Source organism: Gobius niger (genome assembly GCF_951799975.1).
Source record: "Gobius niger genome assembly, chromosome: 9".
Taxonomy (NCBI): Eukaryota; Metazoa; Chordata; class Actinopteri; order Gobiiformes; family Gobiidae; genus Gobius; species Gobius niger.
This window is the reverse complement of record NC_136860.1, coordinates 33,546,112-33,569,348: the sequence shown is the minus strand read 5'-3', so window position 1 is coordinate 33,569,348 and position 23,237 is coordinate 33,546,112. Positions and strand designations below refer to the sequence as shown.

The following is a 23,237-nucleotide window of genomic DNA, read 5'->3' as shown; positions in this document are numbered from 1 at the left end:
ATGCGCCTATAGGAGGAGTGACATATTTGATGGCATTTTGTGCTATCTTTGGTTTTTATAACAGATATTTCCTGAGGTCTGTGTGATTTAATTTAGTAAGAAATGAATGTTCAGTTCCCAATGTGCACATTTACATAAGGTTTGCAGATTGTGTTGAGCATTAACAACTTAGTGCAGTGTTTTTCAACCTTTTTTGAGCCAAGGCACATTTTTTTCATTGAAAAAATCACGAGGCACACCACCAGCAGAAAATATTAAAAAATGTAACCCTGTAGCCTATATTCGGTCGTTCACATCAAAGTGTCTTGAATAGGAACACTGTATAGTCTCACTAGCCACCGTGCCACAGTCAGCGCCACCTGTCGCATCCATGCATCACTAATTCTCTTGTTTCAAAGAAATTAGCGACCTAATATGGACTATTTATTACATGGTTACTCTACTCTAGACAGCACAGGCACTCGAAAACGGTACATTATTTGCGGATAATAATGAATTTCTTAAAAAAACAACAACTAGGTGACATTGGATAATTTTCCAAGGCACACCAGTTGAAAAACACTGACTTAGTGCACATCACACTAGGAGAGTGTATCTGTGAGGGCAACTGGTACTGGTACAGTACTGGTCAAAAGTTTGGAAACACTTTTTTTTTTTCCCCCAAGACTAATAATAATAGTAATGCATTGGTTTTATATAGCACTTTTCTGGACTCTAAAAGAGGCTTTACATTGCTCGGTGGTGGTAAGCTAATATTGTAGCCACAGCTGCCCTGAGGTAGACTGACGGAAGCGAGGCAATCAGTCTGTGCCATTGGACCCTCCGACCACCAACCACTCACTCACTACCCTCGCCCAGGCTCTCATCCAAGTACCGACCAGGCCCTTCCCGCTCAGCGTCTGAGGTCTGATGGGATCGGGCGACATGGCCACAGATTTACATTGTAGATTCTCACCGGAAGCGTTTATTTATAGCCTGACACGCCAGACTTACCTCTGTTTATGATAAACTGTGTATTTTAAAGGGACTAGATGCAAGTTGGCCATTTTATACTCACTACTGCCACCTCAGGTCATACGTGTAACTGCAGCTTCTATATTAAGCTCGTGCATGACGGCACTTCAGACCCGAATTAACACCTTTTTGAGTGACAGTGCAGGATTTTCGAGGCAGTTGTGGTGAACAGGTCTGAGCTCATTCTACACATTAGGACATGGAGGAACATGTAGGGGAGGAACATACTTAATTTTCACATTGTTAAACTCTATATAGTCCCTTTAAATATAAAGAGAAAGACATGTGGCTATTTCCAGGCTATTTCATTTATGAATGAACACACATAATAAAAGTTCACCTCTTTACCCCCACCTGAACAAATACCTTTTTTCTCCAGTTTGGCTTTACCCAAATCTAAAAGCTTCTTGGAAAAAAAACAAAAGCATCTAAATAGTGACAAAAACGAGACTTAAATGATGAAAACACAACAAATAAGCGACAAAAGGGTAACGCAAATGTGACGAAAAAGCGATGAAAACAAAAAACCTTCAAAAAAAAGTGATGGCAACAACGAGGAAAAGTATCTGTTTACATCAGCTTGTAGGTCTTAGCTTTCAAATGAGGCGTTGCACTGGGCTATCGGCTCCAGTCAAGAAGCTTTTAGATTTGGGTAATGCTGAACTGGAGAAAAACGCTTGGTTATGGTAAGATGTATTGAGTTCTCAGTGTGCATCATCAAAAACAGTTTTCACCTCACAGACTGTTAAAAGATGACGACCTTTTGAAGCTCATGGAGAAAATGCCAAGAATTAAGAGTGGCACTTTTGAAGAATTTCGAATATAAAACATAATTTGACTTATTTCACCCATTTTCTTTGTTTCCTGCATTATACATGTGTTCATTCATAGTTTAATGTCTTCCATGAGAATTGTACAATGTCAACAATGTTGAAAATAAAGAACAGCTGGATACATAAGAAATGAAAATAATCCATCTCATAGAAAAGCATAAATATTTTGTGGAGCGACAGGTCTTTGTATTTCAACACATTCTTCTCATTCGGTGAAGCACTTTTGAATTACTTGAAATGTTCTCTATAAATAAACGTGTTGTTGTGAGCTACAGGTTGGACGTAGCTGAAATAGAAAGAGCTTTCCTCCTGTGGATGTGGCTGAGGACTAAAACGCTCAACCGCTGAGTGTGAGATTACAGACAAATCATCACATCAGAATCCTTTTCCCTTCAATAACGACGCCCACATCAATGAAGCTTCTTTGTCACAATCGGTGTCATGTTTGTTGCTGAGGTTTGAGTTTCTTTGGGTTTTGTTGTGTTGAAATTGTCCTATAGTTTAAGCATCTACATCTTTTGTATTGGTTAATCAGATCAGATTTCACTAGGAATGCACCGATACCGATACCAGTATTGGGTATCGGGCCGATACCACATGCTTGTACTCATACTCTTACTCATTCATGAGGTCCCGATACCAGAAACCGATACCATTTGACGTTTGGCCAGCACAGCTACGAGGCGCAGCTACGAGGCGCAGCTACGAGGCGCAGCTACGAGGCGCAGCTCTCAGCTGAGGAGAGAAGAGGCAACAAAGTGGAGAATTGTTTAGTGTAAATCCAATAATCCACATAGAGCTGACTTTATTACAGACTGCGCTCTCTAAACCAGAGTCTGAGCTGGATTTAACCAGAGCTTAATGTTGTTCGTGCTGCAGCGTCTGCAGTGTTTACAACATACAGGCTAACGATGCTAACTCGCAGCTAACAGTTTTGGCCATTCTGACGCCGTTTTATGCCCAGGGTAAACCCCTGGGCATAAATTCATCTGAAAAACTAACCCAGCGACTAAAAAGTCCTCAGAAAATCCAAATCAAAGACATACAGCATGTTTATATTGAGGGAAAATGAGCTGCAGCAGAACAATGAAAACGCTGTAGCTACTCGCTAAGTTACTACAAACACACGAGAAAATCTACAGGAGCTGAAGTAAAGACGAAAAGAGACCATTTAAGGAACATCTCAATACTATTGTTAAATAAAAATACATAAATGAATAAAGCACAAGCATTGGGAGCTTTTGGACATGGACTTTTCTGTCTATGATGGACAGGGCAATAAAAATAAAAAATTCTATTGAGTGAAAATAAAATAAATAAATAAATGGCATCAGCACAATTCTAATATAACTGCTCTTAAATGTGTCGCCGACTTTACTTAAGGAAATGTACATGTGTAAATGAACTAATTACAAACCAATCTGCTGTGAAAAAAGTACGAATATTGAAGAAAATGCCTCGTACTCGTATCGGTGTTCGGTATCGGCACGTACTTAAATCAAAGTCCTCGTATCGGGTGCATCCCTAGATTTCAGCCGTCTCTTGTGCTAATGCTCAGACCTGCAGATCTAATTACAATACCTGTCATAAAAATGGCAATTACACTTTTTTCCACCCCCAAATTCGTGCGGCACAACACAGAGGGAAGTTTTTTTTCCCTATATCCCTGTCTGGGAGTAATTGTTGTCAGCGTATTTAGCGTCGCTCCCCGTCTCCAGCCTTCCCGAAGACTGTGTGGTTGAGCACTTCTTCAAAGAGAGCCTTGAAGTTGAGACACTTTGTTTTCAGGAAATGTCCCGAACGAAGGAATACCTCATCACTTATTTATCTCAAAAAAGAGACGGGGGGGTTTGGAATTGTACTGCCGGCCACATCAAAGCTCGCAGACTGCATATGAATGAGTAAAGTTATAATCGGGCAAAAAAAAAAGCCAAAAGTCTAACTTCGAAATCGCACGCCTATAAAGTGCGGTGCTTTTTTTTTCTCCTGCCGGCTTTGAATGACGAAGGTTGTCGAAAGCAGGGGTTCCCAAAGTGGGGTGCGGGGTCCACTGGGAGTCCTCAGAAGCACTATAGCCAGTCCACAAAACAAGTACATTGAAACAAATAAATATTTTAAAAGGAAATGTACATGTATTTGGTATGTATTGTCAGTGTTTAGCTCACACAGACATCACTATTTTATATCATTCAAATTCTTTTGAATAGAATATCTATACAAGATTTCCACAGGGCATAAAAAAGCATTACATAGGATTCAAACTGGCATTAAAGAGGGGGTATTATGCTTTTTTCAGTCACATAGCACCAGTCTATATCACACTACAATGATGACCAAACCTTCTGTTGGTCTGTAAATGCAGTAAATTAGAATAACTGCCTTGTATAAAATGTCTCTCTCAAAATGGCTGCAGTGAATGTCTTGAAATAGGCCTCTGTCTCTTTAAGAACCTCTGAGCCTTTCCGACACGCCCCCTCCACAGGCTGTCTGTGGCATCAGTGGGGAGGGGGTTCTGCTGAGGAGCAGTGGTTGGTCACTCGGCTGGTGACGAAAGCTCGGAGGCGTCTCCAGGAGGTGGGGGCGTTCCTAGGAGGACTCAGGCAAACCTATCCCTAAAATGGCCGCCATCAGAGTTTTTACAGATTACTCAGAAATACGTGAATGTGCCAAGGCAACACTTCAGGCATGTTTTTAATGAGGGAATGACATAATAACATGAAATAAAGCTTGAAAAAGTCGATTTTGCGTAATACCCCCCCCTTTAAATCTAAATTTCTTGAAAAATTATGACATTGATCAGAATAGTTTTTATTGCCATTGTTTGTAAACAGGTTCACAAACAAGGATTTTTTCTCGGTGAAAATATATATATTTTTTAAAGTGGGGCAAAGATGCTCGTGTTCATGCACTTCCACTTTCTTACACCGGTGCCTTCCACTGACATTCTGTCAATGGTGCTCGTACTGGTGACCTCAGGGTCTATATGCGGCAGCTTCACTGACCGCTGGGCCAAGGCCTCTCCGATCAACATTTATTATTTTATTTGAAAGGGACAGTGCATATTTAAATGTAAATATGGCTGATTACAGCAGAGATGCCAGTTTCCATCTGTAGTTCCTCGGCAGGCGACATTAACACAATTTACTCTCAATTTTTACTGTACAAGTTCATTGAAAGACCAGAATTATGGTCTAGTCGGTGCCCCAATAATAGTATTTGACTCTATTCAAAGAAAGTACTTTATTATTTTTCAGCTAAAATTACATTCAAAAGCACTATCTAACGATGGCGGCTGCTGGTTTTTAGCAAATACATTTATTTTTCCTTTCATAGTCTTTTTTTTTTTTTTTTTCTTCAACCTACTTGCTTTGCAGACGAGCTTTGGGCCCCCTGACCACACTTTGGGAGCCAGTGGTTTAGACAAAGCTGCAGTTTGGGCTCAAATTGACCACCTTTTTATGCCTGTTTTATTCAATTCTCTTTCCTCTGTTTTATGAAATGTTTGTAAATCTTAAGAAATGAAATCTGTGCCGATTTTTGTCTGTTTGTGGCATTGAACTATATTCTTTGGGCATTAAAAAGCATTACATTTGACATTCTTCTGCCAATATAAACCCTGTTTTCGGGTTGATAAGGGGCCGGGGTGCTCCGGACTCTGGGAATGCTTTGTCTCAAGTGATATTTATCTGCAGTTGAACCAGTCTTCAAAATGAAAACAAAACAAAATGAACTTACTTAGAAAGATGCCAACACTTTGCTCCCCATTGCAGGGAAACTTCCTCATGGAAGTTTTTAATAACCGCCCAGTCGCCCATGAGATAAACAGATACGGCCGTGGGTGATAAATGATGCCATATCCTCTACACAGCTCTGTCCCAGGTCCGCCATGTCTGCTACACAAATGTCTCACACACAGCCTTTTTCTCCTCTCTCTCAAACCAATGCTGCTCTTGATCCCACAGGAAGTAGCATTGTTTTATCTTTAGTTGGTGTTAAAACAGGTGGTACCCAGAAAAAGTCACTCACTATTATTTAATTACACATCCTTTAACTTTGAGTATGGCTTTTTAATAATACCCTGATGTTATTCTGCTCAATAATGCAGGAAGGGCCAAGTGGGGACGCGTAATTGGACTGATATATTCTTATTTCGTGGTTTTGTGGTTTATCGATCAATCATGTAAAATTTTGTCAAAGTGCATTTATATCAATTGTCTCAAAGCTCCGTCAGTCTCTCCACAGCAGCGAATCCATCTTGTTTTATCTTAATGTTCTCTGTGCTGTCGGCTTTTATTTTTGCTTTCCTCTGTCAATAAGTAAGTGGGCTTTGGATTAAAAAATGAGTGTCAATGTTCAAAATATGCCAAAAGTAATCATCTTCAAGCAGTCGTATAAGGAGACTTGACGACGTAGTTCTTTGGTACTGCACGACCATTTCTTTCACTCAACTGCATTTGAGAAATGTTAAAAATACTTTACACTGTCGAGCTCCAAAGTAGAGACTCTAAAGTTGGCTGCATGTTGTAAAAGCCTCATGGCTCACACTCCTGAACAGTAGGTGGCAGTGTGAAGATGTACCGGTCACAACGCTGACTCACCACAAGGATACATGTTTGTCCCTGTCCTGTTGCCGCGCAGTCGATAAGATTCCGGCGCAATCTTCATATTTTTGATTAAGCTCATAAAGTTATGATTCAAATGTGTTCAAGATTAGGGATGGGTACATTTAAAGCAATACTAAATAACTTGTGTGCCTTAATAAATCCTTTCCGTAGTCCCTCTGCAGGTAATACAAGTGTTAATGGGATGATTGGGGGGGTCTTTCATCTCCCCCTGGTGTCTCTGGCCAGAAAACCACAATTGCAACTTTGCCTGCAAGCTAGCAGGCTAACAGGCAATGCTAACTGCGAGTTAGCACCACTTAAACAGTATTTACAGCCAGGTTTGAGTGAAAAAAATGATCTCCATTGTGTAATTGGATGAACAATATCCCTGTGTCCCTTTGCCCTTTCTGTCAGCGTAGTATTTACTCTCACGGACTATTAATGGGTAAAAAAAAAACACAACTTGCTACTGCAGTGGCACTTATGGCCTGTAGGGGCATGAGTTACTTAGTACTGCTTTAAACAACACCAGTGTGGTATCAGAAAAAAAAGTTTAGGTACTACCGGTATGGAAAAAATGAAAGTATGGAAAGCAGGCTTTAGATCCAAGTTTTGATGTTGTTGGCAGTGTTAATTTCGTCGACTAAAATATTTAGTCTTAATTTTAGTCAAAGTGATATTTTTGACGACTAAAATAGGATTAAAACTATATTAAAAGTTTTTCATGAGACTAAAACTATGACTAAAATGTCCTGATATTTTAGTCGACTAAAATAAGACTAAATAAAAATGAAAGGGAGAGACTAAAATCATCCAAACGTCTATTGACCGTCTGAAAGAGCCTCAGATCATGTAAATTCTCTACCAAAGGAACAGCTCTGAGCTTTGTTCATGTGGAGCAGCTCCATGAAGCAGAAGAGCTTTATTGAATATGATTATAATGAATATTATAAAACCAAAGCCGACTAAATTAGTCTTAAATTTAGTCGACTAAATTGACATGCAATTTTAGTCGACTAAAACTAGACTAAAATTGAAACGATTTTTTTGACTAAAATTAAATTACATTTTAGTCAAAAGACTAAAACTAAAACTAAATTGAAATATGTTGTCAAACTTAACACTGGTTGTTGGTCCAGGGATAGCATTAAAGTAAGTGAGGTGGTTGTTTCAGCTCAAATAAATTATTCCCCCCCCCCCCCCCCCCCCCCATTGTGGTCCATTTCTCCCCAATTATAATATATATATATATATTTTTTTTTACACATTTTTGTCTTAATTTCTCTCATTTTCCCGTTTTTTAAATTATTTTTTCCCTCTCATTTTTATTACTAATATTTTCCCGATTTTTTTTTCCCATTCCTTAATCCTTGCCCAATTTATTTTTTTTGCCACAATTTCTCCAAATTTTCCCCTTAGTTATTCCCCATTTTTCACGCATTTCATGGCATTGGAGGTGAACCAATAATGTAAATTTGCAGATCTTCCACACTTTATTGTTCTGTTTCCTTGTAGATGACAAGTATTTTAGTGTAGGCAGCATCAAAAGTATAGTTCAGGTATCGGTATCGTTAAAGCACAGGCATCAAATTTTTTTTTACATTTCCCAGCCCTATTTAAGAATGATTTCCACTTTCTGAGTATATTTTCTCCAGTCCTTTGCACTCTGCACTTTCACTGTACACCACTGACACAGGGACTCGCAGTTGAGCGATCTTCCCAGGCTGTTTCTGACTCCTGCCTCCACTTTTACCAAATACTCCTTCAATTCAGAAACCTCGTCAAAGTTTCAAAGTGGAGATTAAACTCGGGCAGCAAACAATTGAAAATGAAGTTGCAGCGCACGCTTTTGTTCCCCTACTGTCAATACCTGCCTTGTTTTCGTTTATATTTCTGAAGTTTTCTCAACAAAAAATGACTCCTCTCTTATTTAAGTCGCATTTGACCTCTTTATTTTTCAGGTGCTCGCCGGTATGAACGTCCACCCATCGGAGTTCGACGGCTTAAAGCAGGAATACAACGTCAAAGGCTACCCGACCTTCTGTTACTTTGAGTAAGTTTCACCTCTTTCGTCTTCCCCCCTCCATCTCCCTCCATCACATCCAAAGAAGCGTCGACATCAGAGCCGGGCCACTTCAAAGGAATGAGACTCTGGTTTTTGGACCTGAGCAGACGGGACTTGAAGCGGCAGAAGTGGCGCCGGCTCAGGTTCAGCTCAGGTGGAAGGGCGGAACAAAGCGAAGACGAGGTTTAGGAGGGTTAGAAATTCACTTTGAAATGGTCGCGAGAAGCGGCAGAGACTTTCAACTTTCAGACCGATGACTATAAAATGTTTCGCACAAATCTTCCCGAAGTGGTGAGATGTAGGATTGTAGAGATGGAGTAGTTTGGGGGAATCTGAAGAGTAATTGTGGGAAGTCCCAAGGGTAGTTTTGAAGCCTGGGATAATTAGAGATGTGGTTTGAACCCTTAGCAATGATATTTAACGTGGCTTAATCTGACCCTTGAAAAATGATGAATTGCAGATTTATTTTGAGGCAATGTAGTTTTCAAATGCACATTTCTGATGGGAGCATTAGCATTTCAGAAAAGAATGGTATAGATTGTAGTTTGTACTTGAATTGTTTTCACGTAGGGTTTTACACAGAGCCGTGGGAAGATATTTTAGTTAGGGGGCGCAAAGGGGACAAAATTTACCCCCAAAATACTTTTTCTGTGCATGAATCCTATTTATTAACCTCTTACCTTACGCCCGAACCGAGAGCATTTTCTCCAGTTCAGCTTTACCCAAATCCTGTAGGCCAGTGTAACGCCTCATTTGAAAGACCTACAAAACTAAATTGATCTTTTTCCTCACATCAGATTTTTTTTTCATCACTTTTTTTGTTGGGCAGTCATCTCATTTTTGTCTAATTTTCGTGACTTTTTTGTCACTTTTTCGTCAAATTTTTCGATTTTTATTTGTCCATTTTTTTGTCAAATTCTTATCACTTTTTCGTCCATTTTTTCCTCTATTTTTCGTCAAATTTTTCTCACTTTTTTGTCAATTTTTTGTCAATTTCTGTCATTTTTTTGGACATTTTTTGTCACTTTTTCGTCAATTTTTGTAACTTTTTTTTACATTTTCATCCTTGTTTTCGTCTCAGTTCTGTTGCTATTTTTACACCTTTTTTCCAGAAGCTTTTGGACTGGGCTAAAGCTGGAGAAAATGTGCTCGGTTCAGGTGGGAGTTAAGAGGTTAAGGAACCAGTCACTCATTCACACTCTCACGTATACACAGACACTGGACTCAAGGTGGGTGTATCTTGCCCAAGGACACAGCGACAAAAAAAAAAAAAAGATTTCTAAGATTTTCATTGAAGTTGGTTTCAGAAAAAAAGTGTTTCTCAATAATTTATTGCATTTTCCAGCCTCAGTATATCCAACTTCAACTTTTGTGATCAGGCTTAACAGTAAAACCGGATCATTTCTCTCTACTTTACTTGACCCAAATGTATTAAACTTTTGTAGTGTTTATTGCCCTTTTAACTGACTTTTTTGCAGATATTGGTCCAAATCACTGTAGCGCTTGTACTTCCACATAAGCTTTTTACATTTAGAAACCAGTCACTCACTCATATCAAAGTCAAATGTCAAATATAGCCATCATGTTCAATACGTCCGTTTCCCTCTTATTTTGATTGAAAAAAAAAAGAAACATTTTCACCAATTAATGTTTTTTTTTTGGGCCGTTTTCTTTTCTTGCTTTCAGCGTGAGCTTTGAGAATCGCCCACTCACTGCTACACCCCCTCCCAAAACTCCACATTGCGCTGGTTTAAAAGTTCAATTAAGTCAGTTGTTCCCTTTTATTGTCTCCCAGGCCATTACGCCGCTCTTAATTTGATTACCCCTTTATTCTAAGTAAGGATAGAGCCACATGAGCCCGCGCTGAGAGGAAGAATGATGTTGTTTGTTGAAGTGGACCCCCCTTTGGCTTTAGCCCCCCCCCGCGCTCTCGCTAATATTTACTGCTCCGTTAGCCGTGCCGCTATCTCTCTCTCCCTCTATCATCTGTATTTCTGCTTTATAGACGGTCTTTCATGGCATCGTCTGGCCTTTTAATTAGACTGGGACTGATTAAGTGCCTCTATGCTGCGCTCAGTGTGTGTGTGTGTGTGTGTGTGTGTGTGTGTGTGTGTGTGTGTGTGTGGGGCTAGCGCGTTAGCTCGAAGCACATTAGCGTCCGGGGCTATAGCTAACGACCGTCCGAGTCCATTGGCTGCTGTAATGAGGCTTTCACTGATAAACAGCGGCTAATCGCTTCAGGGCTGGAGTTATCGCGGCGCCGCAGCCCGCGCTCCAAACACCCAAACGCTCAAGGACTTTTTACCTTTTAATTTACACACAGATTAAACCAGTTCAAGTATTCGGCTTTATGCAAGTGAAGATATGCCCCTAAAATGCTACGCTTCGGCCGACTGTTTGTGACAAAAAATGTGACAAAAATGTGACAAAAAATTGATTTAAAAAACACAAAAAAATGACAAAAAAATGACCAAAAATGACAAATGACAAAAAAAATGATTTAAAAAACAAAAAAAATGACAAAAAATGACAAAAAAATGACAAATGACAAAAAATGTATTTAAAAAACACAAAAATGACAAAAAAAAATGACAAAAAATTGATTTAAAAAACACAAAAAAACGACAAAAAAATGACAAAAAAATGACAAAAAATGACAAAAAAATGACAAATGACAAAAGATTTATTTAAAAAACACACAAAAATGACAAAAAATGACAAAAAATTGATTTAAAAAACACAAAAAAATGACAAAAAAATGACAAAAAATGACAAAAAATGACTAAAAAAAATGATTTAAAAAACAAAAAAAAATGACAAAAAATGACAAAAAAATGACAAAAAATGACAAAAAAATGATTTAAAAAACAAAAAAAAATGACAAAAAATGACAAAGAAATGACAAAAAAATGACAACAAATGTGACAAAAAATGACAAAAACTTGATTTAAAAAACACAAAAAAACGACAAAAAAATGACCAAAAATGACAAATGACAAAAAATTGATTTAAAAAACACAAAAAAATGACAAAAAAGACAAATGACAAAAAATGTGACCAAAAAATGACAAAAATGGATTTAAAAAACACAAAAACATGACAAAAAATGACAAAAAATTGATTAAAAAAAACACAAAAAAATAACAAAAAAATGTGACCAAAAAATGACAAAAAATTGATTTAAAAAAATTGACAAAAAAGCTACAAAATGAGTTGAATACCCCCCCAAAAAAAGATGGAAAAAAAATTGTGACGCTCTAGTCTCGGATCAACCTTATGTCCTCTTTCAGTGCTTCTTTGGTCTTTCTCCAGGTCGATGAGGGGGGGCTCGGGGGTCATCTGCAATATGACTTTATTCATTTTCATTCTAGATAATTCAATTTACACTTTTATTGTCCATTTAGATATGGTTTACACCCAGTTTAGGCAAATTAAGTCACATTTTGATCCAGATTAAACCAAAGTCAACCTCTTTACCCCTTAACTCCCTCCTGAACCGAGCACATTTTCTCCAGTTTGGCTTTACCCCAATCCAGAAGCTTCTGGAAAAAAGGTGTGAAAATTTGATATGTTACGTTTTATAATTTAATTAAATAGTTGCAATGAAATGCAGACAAAAGAGCAGGTGAAGATCTTGACTGGGGCTCCTCCTGCTGGCAGCTATAGGAATAATTTTCCTTCCTTCCATGTTGGATACGGCGTGTGAGCAGCTCCAGCAGTGTGTGATAAACACTTCGAGCTCCGAACGCTTCAAATTCGATAATGTTGGATTATGGGCTTTAAAAATGTGGAGGACCGTTTTTGGGTTTGATCAAGGACTCCATTTTAATCAGAAAGTACAGAACGAGGCGCTGATGCCGCTAACAGCTTTGTCCAGGGATTACTCAAAACTGCGGGAATGTTGTGAAATATTACTCCAAGTATGTCTTTGACGAGGGAACAACACTTAAACATGGTTTAAACCTCAAGAAAGTCTATTGTGCATGATATGTCCACTTTAAAGAGGCTAGATGCAAGTTGGCCATTTTATACTCACTACTGCCACCTCAGGTCATACATGTAACTGCACCTTGTCTAATAAAGGGGCTAGATGCAAGTTGGACATTTTATACTCACTACTGCCACCTCAGGTCATACATGTAACTGCACTTTCTATATTAAACTTGTGCATGACGGCACTTCGGACCCGAATTAACACCTTTTTGAGGGACAGGATTTAAGAGGCAGTTGTGGTGAACAGGTCTGGGCTCACTCTACACATTACGACATTGCTGGAGCATAAAGGGGAGGAAAATGCTTCATTTTAACATTTTTGAACTCCGTATTGTCCCTTTAAGTGTTGTGGGAAAAACAACATAGATTGTGCACATTTGTCTCCGCTCTCCTGGCCGATGCCATCATAAAACCACTGACTTCTAAGCACTCACGTCCGGCCCCAAACTAATTTACACATCTTTGTAAAGAATAGGGAAAGCGTGTAGTCCGGCTGCCCATCCTTCAGTGCAACCTATAAATTTGCTGAAAAAACTGAATGGAGGAGGATCGATTACAAAGGCACTGATGCATGTTTTCATTTTGTCTACATTTATCCATTAAATGTTGATGCTAGGCGTGTTTAAGATGTTCACTGTAAAGAGTTCTTCAGCCGTGTCCACAGCCTTGTCATCGTTTCGGTCCAGCTGTCCCCTCCGTTCGCCTGGTTTTGTCCCGCAGAAGGGTTCACTAGATAAATCCTTTTTTCTTATGAGGAGAATCTGCCTAAGTTGTGAATCTCTTTAACGCGCCGCGGCCGAGCAGATGTGCTTATTTCAAATGCATTGCGGCGCCCCACACTCGCGCTTTATGGATATGCAAGCTAGACATTTATAACACGAGGCGGCAGCTGCGTATCAGTCAGAGCAGAGGTCACACAGGACTTTTCAAACATTTCATTTTTCATTAAAATAGTAATAGATTCCAAGCCCGTCGCTCAAGGTTGTCCCTTACTCTATATGTTTTACTGTCGGCTGAGAAATTCATGATATTGCAGACTTGGTATGGGCTTATTAAATGTCTGTCAATTATGCTAATTTAATTTGTAGTTGGACATTTGGTTTTCAGGTAACAAAGCGGGAGTTCACACAGTTTCTGCAGAAGGCACAGTGTTGATACACATAACATGGTATGGGTGATGTGAAGCAAGTCCTATTGTGTTTTACAGACCCGTTTCCATGTTATTACCAAGAAAAAAAATAAAACAAATATTGTAGTTATTGTAGTTTAGGGCTCGGAGTAAGACAGCTCAGTTGGGCTTTTCACATAGATCCATTGAAATAGTTATTAGTTTATTAAAATGTGAACAAATGTCTTCAGGAAGTGAAGGACTGGATGTCCCTTAATTTTCTAAATTTGAACAGAGATGGTTGTTTTTGGCGACCTCAATCTCTGCAAAAATGCTCTTGGCCCACTTGAGTCTCGTACTCAGTCCTGTGGCAAAGCTCTTGGTGTTTTTATTGATAGCTCTTTTAAGTTGGAAAAGCAGCTGAGTGCAGTGGTTAGAGCTGGCTTTTTTCATCTTGGGCTTCTTGGGAAGGTGAAGCGCTACTTGCCCCCTAACCAATTCCAAACGGTCGTCCTAGCTCTTCTAACCAGTCGCCTGGACTACTGTAATTCACTTTATTTTGGCCTGAGCCAATCCTCGATTCAGCGCCTCCAGATGGTACAAAATGCAGCTGCACGACGGCTCTCAGCATCACGATATGATCACATCACTCCTGTGCTTGCATCTCTTCATTGGCTCCCTGTTGGATTTAGAATAAATGTTAAAATCCTCTTGTTTGTTTTTAAATGTCTAAATGGTTTAGCTCCACCTTATTTGTCAGAGTTGATATCTTTGCACAGTCCTGTCAGAGCTCTGAGGTCTGCTGATCAATATCTTCTAGACCATCCCAGGTCTAAGCGGAAGAGCAGAGGGGACCGAGCCTTCACTGTAGCCGGCCCTAAATTGTGGAATTCTCTCCCTTTACACATTAGAACTGCAACATGTTTGGAGAGCTTCAAGCACTCGCTGAAGACTCACTTTTTTGCACTGGCCTTCGGCACGAGCTGAGCCGAGCATTTTTCTCGTGTTGATTTTATTATTCTATTTGTATTAAATGTTGATTGTTTTATTTTATGAATCTGTACAGCACTTTGGGGCAGTGCCTGCTGTTTGTAAATGTGCTCTATACATAAATTTGACCTTGACCTTGAACAAATGCCTTGTATGTAGGCCTGGTATAAATTGTGACTTTAATCATTTCATTTAAATTAACTGGGATTAATACAATTTCAAAATCAGTCTGATACTACAAATTATTAATCAATACCACACTGTCACTGTGCTGTAAAACGTAATAATGCAGTAGTTGTAATTCTGAACAGGGATTAAAGATGCTGCAAATCAGTTATATAATGTAATATACCATCCTGCATAAAGAACCTGTTTCTGTAGGGCTTTATAAACGCAGTATAATACACAGTGACTTACAGCATGGGGGTGCAACAGGGGACTGTTCTCGCGCCCCTCCTCTTCTCCCTGTACACCTGAACCAAGAAAAAGGAGGTGGAACTGTACAGCAGCTCCCAACCTTTTTTGTCCCACGTACTCCTTGAGGTATTAGTTTATACTCCGAGTGCCCCCTAGCTTGAGGATCCTGCCAAGCTATACATAGATTATTCAGTATTTAGTAGTTATGTTGACGATAAAGCTAAAACACTCTCAAAGTCAAGCCTTTTACTGAAAAACATCACTAAAACTAACTTTTCTTTTAAATTAATATTGAAATTCTACTCAGTTTCATCTTCTTTTTTTAAATCTGAGGTAATTCCAAGTGTTAGAGAAATAACAATGGTGTTCGAGAGGATAGATGAAGCCTTTACCATCGGTGCAGGACCCGGAGACATAAACTCGAGACATTGCGCTAGTCCATTCAAGTCTGTCTATGCTTCCACAGAAAAGAGATAAATACCCTCTCGAGCATCATACTGATACACAAGCAAACATTCAGTGGCTGAGAGTCTGAGCACCACAGTCAAGGCTATGACAGAGATAGTACGACTTTACAGCTTGACCCAGTTTGATAAATAGCGCTTTATGTTGTCTTCTAACACCAAGCACCCCCCTTCCAAGTGGTCAAGTACCCCTGGTTGGGAAGCACTGCTGTACAGGACTGTAGTGCCGGTCATGGAGAGACGAACACTTCAAAAACTGTTCTCTGTGATGGACAAGTGAGCAGCCCCTTCATAGACAAGCAGGTCAATGGCGTTTTAAAATCAAGTTTTTATCAGCTTCGTCTTTTATCGAAAGCGAAGCCGTTTTTATCTTTTAATTTGCTTGAACAGGTCGTGCGTGCTTTTAATTTCTTCTTGTCTGGACGACTGCGACGCCCTTTATTCAGGCATTGGCCTCAAAACACTTTCCCGATTGCAGTTAGTCCAGAACTCAGCAGCACGACTTTTGACAGGAGCCAGAAAACGCGAGCACATCACCCCTATTTTAGCTTCTTTGCACCGTCTACCTGTACGTTTTAGAATTGATTTTAAAATGTTGTTGTTTGTTTTTAAAGCTTTGAATGGACTGTCCCCTCAGTATATCGTAGACCTCATCCGAATCTATACTCCGGCGCGCGCTCTGAGGTCTGAGGCCCAGCTACAGCTTGTGGTTCCTAAGACAAAGCGGAAAACCAGAGGGGACAGAGCGTTCTCCGTTGTCGGCCCTAAGCTGTGGAACGCACTGTCCCCCCCACGTTCGAACGGCCCCCACAGTGGAGTGTTTTAAATCTCGTCTTGAGACCCATTTTTATTCTCAGGCTTTTAACATCGCGTGAGTTGTATGGTTTCAAGTTTCAAGTTTCAAGTTTAATGGTTTTGTATAGCCCAATGTCACAACAGAAGTGGCCTCACAGCTGCACCAAACATCAAGACAATAAAACAGAGCAATAAATATGACAATTAAAAGTTCAGGTGAATATAATGGCAAATATAATGTCCAATTCACCTTATTCCGCCCCGCCCACTTTTGCCTCTTTTTGCGTTGTCTCGGCACTTCCGTTGTCCAGACACTTCCGGTCGAGCGCGAAGCCCGTTCATTTTAACGGAGAACGAGGGAAAATATTCTCTGCTCAAATCTGATGTTTAGTCGATTGATTTGTGTAAAATGTTCAATGTTCATTTGCACCAACATGTCGACACTGCAGCGTTTCTCAGCGCGGCCGAAAAACGGCTTTGTTTTCGTGTAGCCCCATGTTAACACATAGGAGAAAAGGGGCGGGCACAATTAATGGCGGCGCCCACGCGAGGCTCCAGAATAAGGTGAATAGGAGGTAGCGATGAGCGGCGTGGGCGTCCCCCGTCCTTAGACTCTCCAGCACGGCAAGGAAAAACTCAAAAACCCGGCAGGAGAAAAGAGAAACCTTGGGGAGAACCACAGAAGGAGAGATCCACTCCCATGGACGGACAGGCTATAGAGACCCAGGGCCCAAGGATCCCTCAGCAGACGGGCCACGGTCCCCGTGTCTTTTATTTATTTTATCTTGTTGGTTTTATTGTTTTATTCAATGTTTTTAATTATTTTAGCGTTTTATCTATTTTATTGTTGTTAATGTCTTTTACGAACTATTTATTGTTTTATGCAGGTCTTAGTATAATCTTTTTTTTTAATTTTTAATCTGTTTTTTTTTTGTGGTAGAGCTAGTAAGTATTGTTTTAGGATCTCATGTGCAGCACTTTGGAAACATTTTTGTTGGTTAAATGTGCTATACAAATAAAGTGGATTGGATTCATGAGCTGGTTATGAGGCCGAGGAGCTCCTTCTCCCCTGACAGACTTGGGAAGCCTTTCTTTCATGTTGTGCTGTAGTTGTATTTATTCACTGCACTTTCTTATTTATAGACTTTTTTAATCTGTTGCATTGTTGTGTGACTGATTTATGCAACTGACAAACTCAATTTCCTTTCAGATCAATAAAGTATGTTGTATCATACTGTAAAACCTACTGCATGCTGTAGTTGAGAGGCCACAACAAACATGATCTGAAATGTCTGAATTTAGTTTTTATTTCTACTTTTCTTTGCTCCTTTATGTGCTCACACTGTGCACTAATGGCTCAAAAGCAACTGGATTGTTTTCCCAAATAGCGCAGCCCTCTTTTTGACCGAGCATGCTCCACGTTTTCCCTGTGAATTAGGACAAGCGACGTTCCTTGAGGTCAAAAGAACTGGGGGAAACACCTCGCAGCTTGTGGAGGTGAAGACGTCTAAACAAAGCCCAAAAAAAAACAGTTTTCGACAATGATATCTCCTCAACGCGTTGACTGTCGAGCGTCCTGGTTTCGTCTCCAACAATGGGGAAAACGTTTACAATTTCTCTGTTTCCTTTTGTTGGAGTAATACCCATTTTCTTTTTTTGGGTTTCAGATGCTTTGTCAAACCAGCTCAATGGTGGAAACTGATTGTTTGCTTGATAAATGTGTTCAGCCTCCTGTTGCTTTAAGAACAATCACAGGTGTGGACCGCTTAACCAAATAAAGGCAATAATAGGCTTCCAACCGGGACGCGTTTCAAGCCAAAAACATTTCAGCGGAACACAATGGGCTCTCGCTGGCTTTAATTTGACAATATTGGATAAACAAGTTGTTAAAGTGCCGACTGCAGACATAATCACAGTTTATTGGATTACTCATAGAAATTATAGCATTTGTATTTCTTGGCTGTCAATAACCTGCCCCTTTTTTTTTGTCTTTCAGAAAAGGAAAATTCCTCCATCACTATGAAAACTATGGGGCCACATCCAAAGACATTGCAGACTGGCTCAGAAAGTAAGTATCAAATGGAGTTTTCTGTCGTGAAGCCTTTAAGGTGTTGGTGGAGGACACAGTGTTTTCCTTTTTGACATTGCATTCCTGGACACCGCTCGCCAAACCTCTAAATAAGGCTCTGAAATGAAAAGGGCAGTGCCGCCTGGTCCGGGGGGGGGGGCAGACGGTGACGGAAAGGTGAAAATGAGCCGCAGCAGGTGCACAGTAATGAAACAGAGGTGACAGAGGCCGGGCCTGACAGACTCCTGACACCTTGACTCATCTTCATTTCAAAGTCCGAGCTCCCGTTTTAACTCAAGCCGGCGAGGATATTCCAGGTCTGAGATGTTTGTGTACCTTGTGTTATGTTTTGACAACATTTTGACAAAAAGACAGTTTTAACTCGGGCTGGGACAATGTCATTATAACAAACAGCAATACTTTACCCTGAATGAGTTGAATACGAAAACACAAGTTGAGTTTTCAAAAGGTTGTATTACAATTGTGTCAGTTTATCAGTTAATTGATTAATCATCCTTATTGGTTAATTGGTTAAAAGGTATCGTTTTGCTGTATGTTCGAGGACAATACAGTGCAGATGAGCATGAATGTGGAATCCGCTACAAAAGTTTTATTTTGGTCATTGATTCAACTTTTTATCAACAAATTCAACAAAAAGTTGATTTTCATGATTATTACTGGGAAAAAAATAATGTTTACAGTTTTGTTGATATAAAATGTCCCTTACAATGACACTAAGCAGGTGGTTAACAGTTAATCGATAAAGCAATAAAAAAAAAAACTAAAACTCTTCCTCACCCTCCGCGGGCGGTCTCTTTCTCCTCCTGCTCGGGTCCTCTACCAGAGGCCTGGCTTAGCTGTTCCTAGAACTGCACTTTTCTGGACCGAGATGTCTGATGTATTTCCTGGGATCTGCTGGAGCCACTCCTCCAGTTTGGGGGTCACTGCCCAGAGTGCCCCAACGACCACGGGCACCACTCATGCCTTCACCCTCCAGGTTTTCTCCAGCTCTTCTCTGAGCCCCTGGGATTTCTCTAGTTTCTCGTGTTCCTTTTTCCTGATGTTGAAGTTGCTTGGTGTTGCTATGTCGACAACAACAGCTTTCCTCTGCTCTTTGTCCACCACCACAATGTCCGGTTGGTTCATTACCATTTTGTCTGTCTGTATCTGGAAGTCCCACAGGATCTTGGCTCGGTCATTCTCCACCACCTTTGGAGGTGTTTCCCACATTGACCTTGGGGTTTCCATTAATCGATTCATGAAATTGAGCAGAATGTGCATCTAATTTTGGAACTATCCCCTTCCTCTAAACCAATCAACACCAAAACGGGTATTACCAAATCAGCTTTAAAGGTGCATTATGCAATGTTTAAAGTGAAGAAAAAAAAGTTGTATGAGTGGTCAGCATGTCACCTTTACTTTTGATCACAGTGGTCTCTACAACTCTCCAGGATCAATTGTTTTGTAGGTTTTCCGGCAAGAGCAGCAGTGAAAACCTTCCAAACAATTGACTCTGTGCATAACTTCAAATCATAACGCCCAAGAAGTGACTTCCTGTTTCAATCAAGCACTCCAAAATAAAAGCACCATCTTATTCAGCAGTTCAGCAGTTCATTAACTTTCTTTCTGCCCAACTATTAACAGACAAACCACTTAAAATGTGTGTATTTAATTATATTCTTGGAATGTTGCAAGTACCTGCTGAACTAATCAATGAGCTGTGTGCTTTTATTTTGGCGTGCTGGTATCGAAACAGGAAGTCACTTCTTGGGTTGCATTGTTGTGATTTGAAGTTATGCACAGAGTCAATTGATCCTGGAACATCCTACAGACCACTGTGACGGAAAGTAAAGGCAACACTCATACAGCCGCTGAGTTACGACAAGGTCAAATACGCATCAACTTTTTTTTGTATAAAATGTTGCACTTTTAAGTAAAAAATATTTGTTTGATTTCATCATTAGAACTGAGCTGATCAAAAGTATTGCGATGCATGTTTTGGGGTAATTTATTAGAGCTCTATTTAAAAAGGAACATCCCACTGAGATTTCAGAATCTTTTTTCCAGGGGGCTCCTTGCCCTATTGTAGATGTTTTTAGTGGTAAACCCAGAGGAAACATACAGGACCTCCACACACCGGCTCAGGAATCAAAACCCGGGATTTTCTTCCTGTGAGGCGAGAGAGCTTTTCTCTGCGCCACCATGTTGTGTCCAATGCAACTGTGCAATCACATTGAGGAAGTTTTTTGACTTTTGTCGTCCCATTCTCCTCTTTCAAAAGTGCTCCCTCATTGAAAACTTGGCCCAGTGTCTTTGAGGGCTTTTGTTGATGCCACAGATGAGAAAACCCGTCGTAACATTTCTCCCACAAAAGACCGAACAGCTTTGTTCACATTTAGATTCCTTCTGTCCATTGTGCTCTTTTGTCTAAACTCCTGCCGCGTTATCGCCTCTTTTTGTTTATTCTGGCGTCTTCACCTCCAAACTTTTGATGAAGTTTGTGCCATTTTTCGATTCAGCACTCCTCGTTCAATAGTGCGTCTTTTTTTTTCCTTTTATATTAATGCGGCAATGTCATTTGGAAAAACTGCACTGAAAGGAAATTGCCAGCGGAGTCATCACAAGTGGAGTTTTGACTTCTGTTAAAAGTCAGTACTTTTGAGTTAGTTATATGTGAAGTTTGCATGTCCTGTTTGTGTCTGAATAGGTTTCTCCACTCAAGGCATGTACAATAAGGAGTGTTTGTGTTTTTGAGTGCAGGACAGCGCATAAAGAGTCTTGTGTTTTCATTAGTGATGGCCAAAAATCTCAACGCTCCGGAGCTTGTATCGCTCTTCCTGAAGCAGATTTCTTCGAAACACTGCGTCGGAGCCTCTTTCAGTAACGCCTGGTCACGTGACTGTCTCGAAAACGGCTTCATTCGGCACGTTGTAGCGCTAAACAACGGATGTTTGAACTAATCCAAGATACAAATTCTAGCGCCAATGGAACAAGACCCACTTGAAATCAGACAAATAATTGTTTTTCACTTCATGACACAAAATTATCTGATTTAAGAGAATAACTACTACTAGAGGTTATATCTCATCTAAAACCAGAACAAATACTGAAACATTAGATTTAATCTGTTAATTCAAGTAGATTCATGTCATTTCTTCCTTCAAACGATCATGCTTTTTCCAGCGCACTTCCTTCAAATGTCATAGTTGTACATAATATATGACCTAATTGGGTGTATTGACAGTATTTTTACCCATTTAACTCTAATAATGTTAAAAGTACTCTGATTTGTGTGATAATGTTTCTCAAAATCATCTTGAGGGCCAGAGGTTCTGTGCTGAAGGGCCGGATTTGGCCCTCGGGCCTGACGTTGCCTACCCCTGGGCTAGAGACTTACATACAAGTCGGGGCCGGATTTAGCCTGCAGGCCGTAGTTTGAGGAACCCTGGACTAAAGGAATCTCACAGCTGGACCAGCATGCTTTACGCTCGGTGAGATGCCGAATCCGCTTATTATTGGAAATTGTGCTGATTTTGAGTAGGTTTGGACCTTTTTATTGCCAATGGAACAAGAATGATTATTGCTTTTGACTATTTGTGTCTTTTCGATATATAATTAAAGCATTTATTCGCTATGTAAGCAAATTAATGCTTGTTCCATTGGCGATCTTATTACAAGACAGCATTAATTGTAAAACCAGAGTGACTTTCATGCCGGGTTTCAGAACACTGGACCACACTAGAAACATCAATCACATACATTTACTTGAATCAAGAGATTAAATCTAAAGTGAGAAGGTTTTGGTCCGGTCTAGGATAAGATAAAAAAAAAATGCCAGTGGAAAAAGCACAAGTGATAAAAGATAAGAGGGATTTATGCTTATTCGATTGGCATTAACATTTTTATCTCATCTTAGATTGGCTCAAACCTACTCAAATTCAACATAAAAACTTTAATTCAAGACATTTTAAGTCATGTTTCCTCTGTCGGTTGCTCAAGAGTTTAAGGGAACTCTCTTGAGAAAGATCCACAAAGCACATGTGGATTTGTCTCCAGATCCACATGTGCTTTGTCGCGCTGTCGAAAGCGTTGGGCCGTGTCCCTCGTGGCTTCCTGTGGGGGGTGTTCTGGGAGTATGGAGTTCAGAGCCTTCAGCAGGAGCTTGCTTCGTATTTGCCGGCAGTAACTTGGAGCAATTCCCCGTGGATGTTGGGTTCCACCAGGGCTGCCCTTTGCCACCGTTTAAGTTTGCCTATGGATCTCTAGTATCGAAATTGAGGTATTGCACATGACTCCATCCTTTGCCTCATTCTTTCTTCAGTCCATAAAACAAACACTGACCAAAAAGCTATTAAATTCACAATCACATTCTCTGTATGCATTATGAATCTCTCACATTTATATTTAATAGATGCTTATGTCTTACAAGGACTGAAGTGTCATACCCTCAAGGCTCTCCTTCCCTTTTCATTGCGTGATAAAACATTTAGAACCCAGCGGAGGGAGTTTCTATCGTGAATTGGACCCGATGCCCTGAGAAGCGCATGTATAATTCCCTCGCACAGAGAGCACATACCAGCACTGATTCGAAACACACCGACGGGAAAACCCGATTGGTTCCAGAGAATAGAGTCATCCTGTGGTCCAGTCGAACAGAGGAACAGACCGGCCGGGTTTACAAATGACTACAGTGAAGGGAGTCCCCGGAGAGCAGAGAGAGGGGTTTTTGTAACATTTAGTTTCCTGCTGTCAGAATGTTTAATTCCCTTTTATGTTTAGTTTTGACTATAGGATTCTGTTTATGTATTTCACATAGACCGTAGTTACAGTATATTATGTTGAACTATTTTAACATGTTTCAAATTCAGAAGCAATTGGCCTGAAAC

General features: G+C 40.0%; 1 protein-coding gene across 1 annotated transcript in view; it reads left to right on the top strand.

Annotated features, from left to right (window-relative positions):
• Positions 1–23,237, top strand: part of pdia5 (protein disulfide isomerase family A, member 5) — a 175,103-nt gene that overhangs the window by 72,976 nt on the left and 78,890 nt on the right. Inside the window, exons 9-10 of the mRNA XM_079563441.1 lie at positions 8,413–8,504; positions 18,280–18,351. Coding sequence (XP_079419567.1) covers positions 8,413–8,504; positions 18,280–18,351 — 164 coding nt within the window. The remainder of the gene's footprint in view (positions 1–8,412; positions 8,505–18,279; positions 18,352–23,237) is intronic.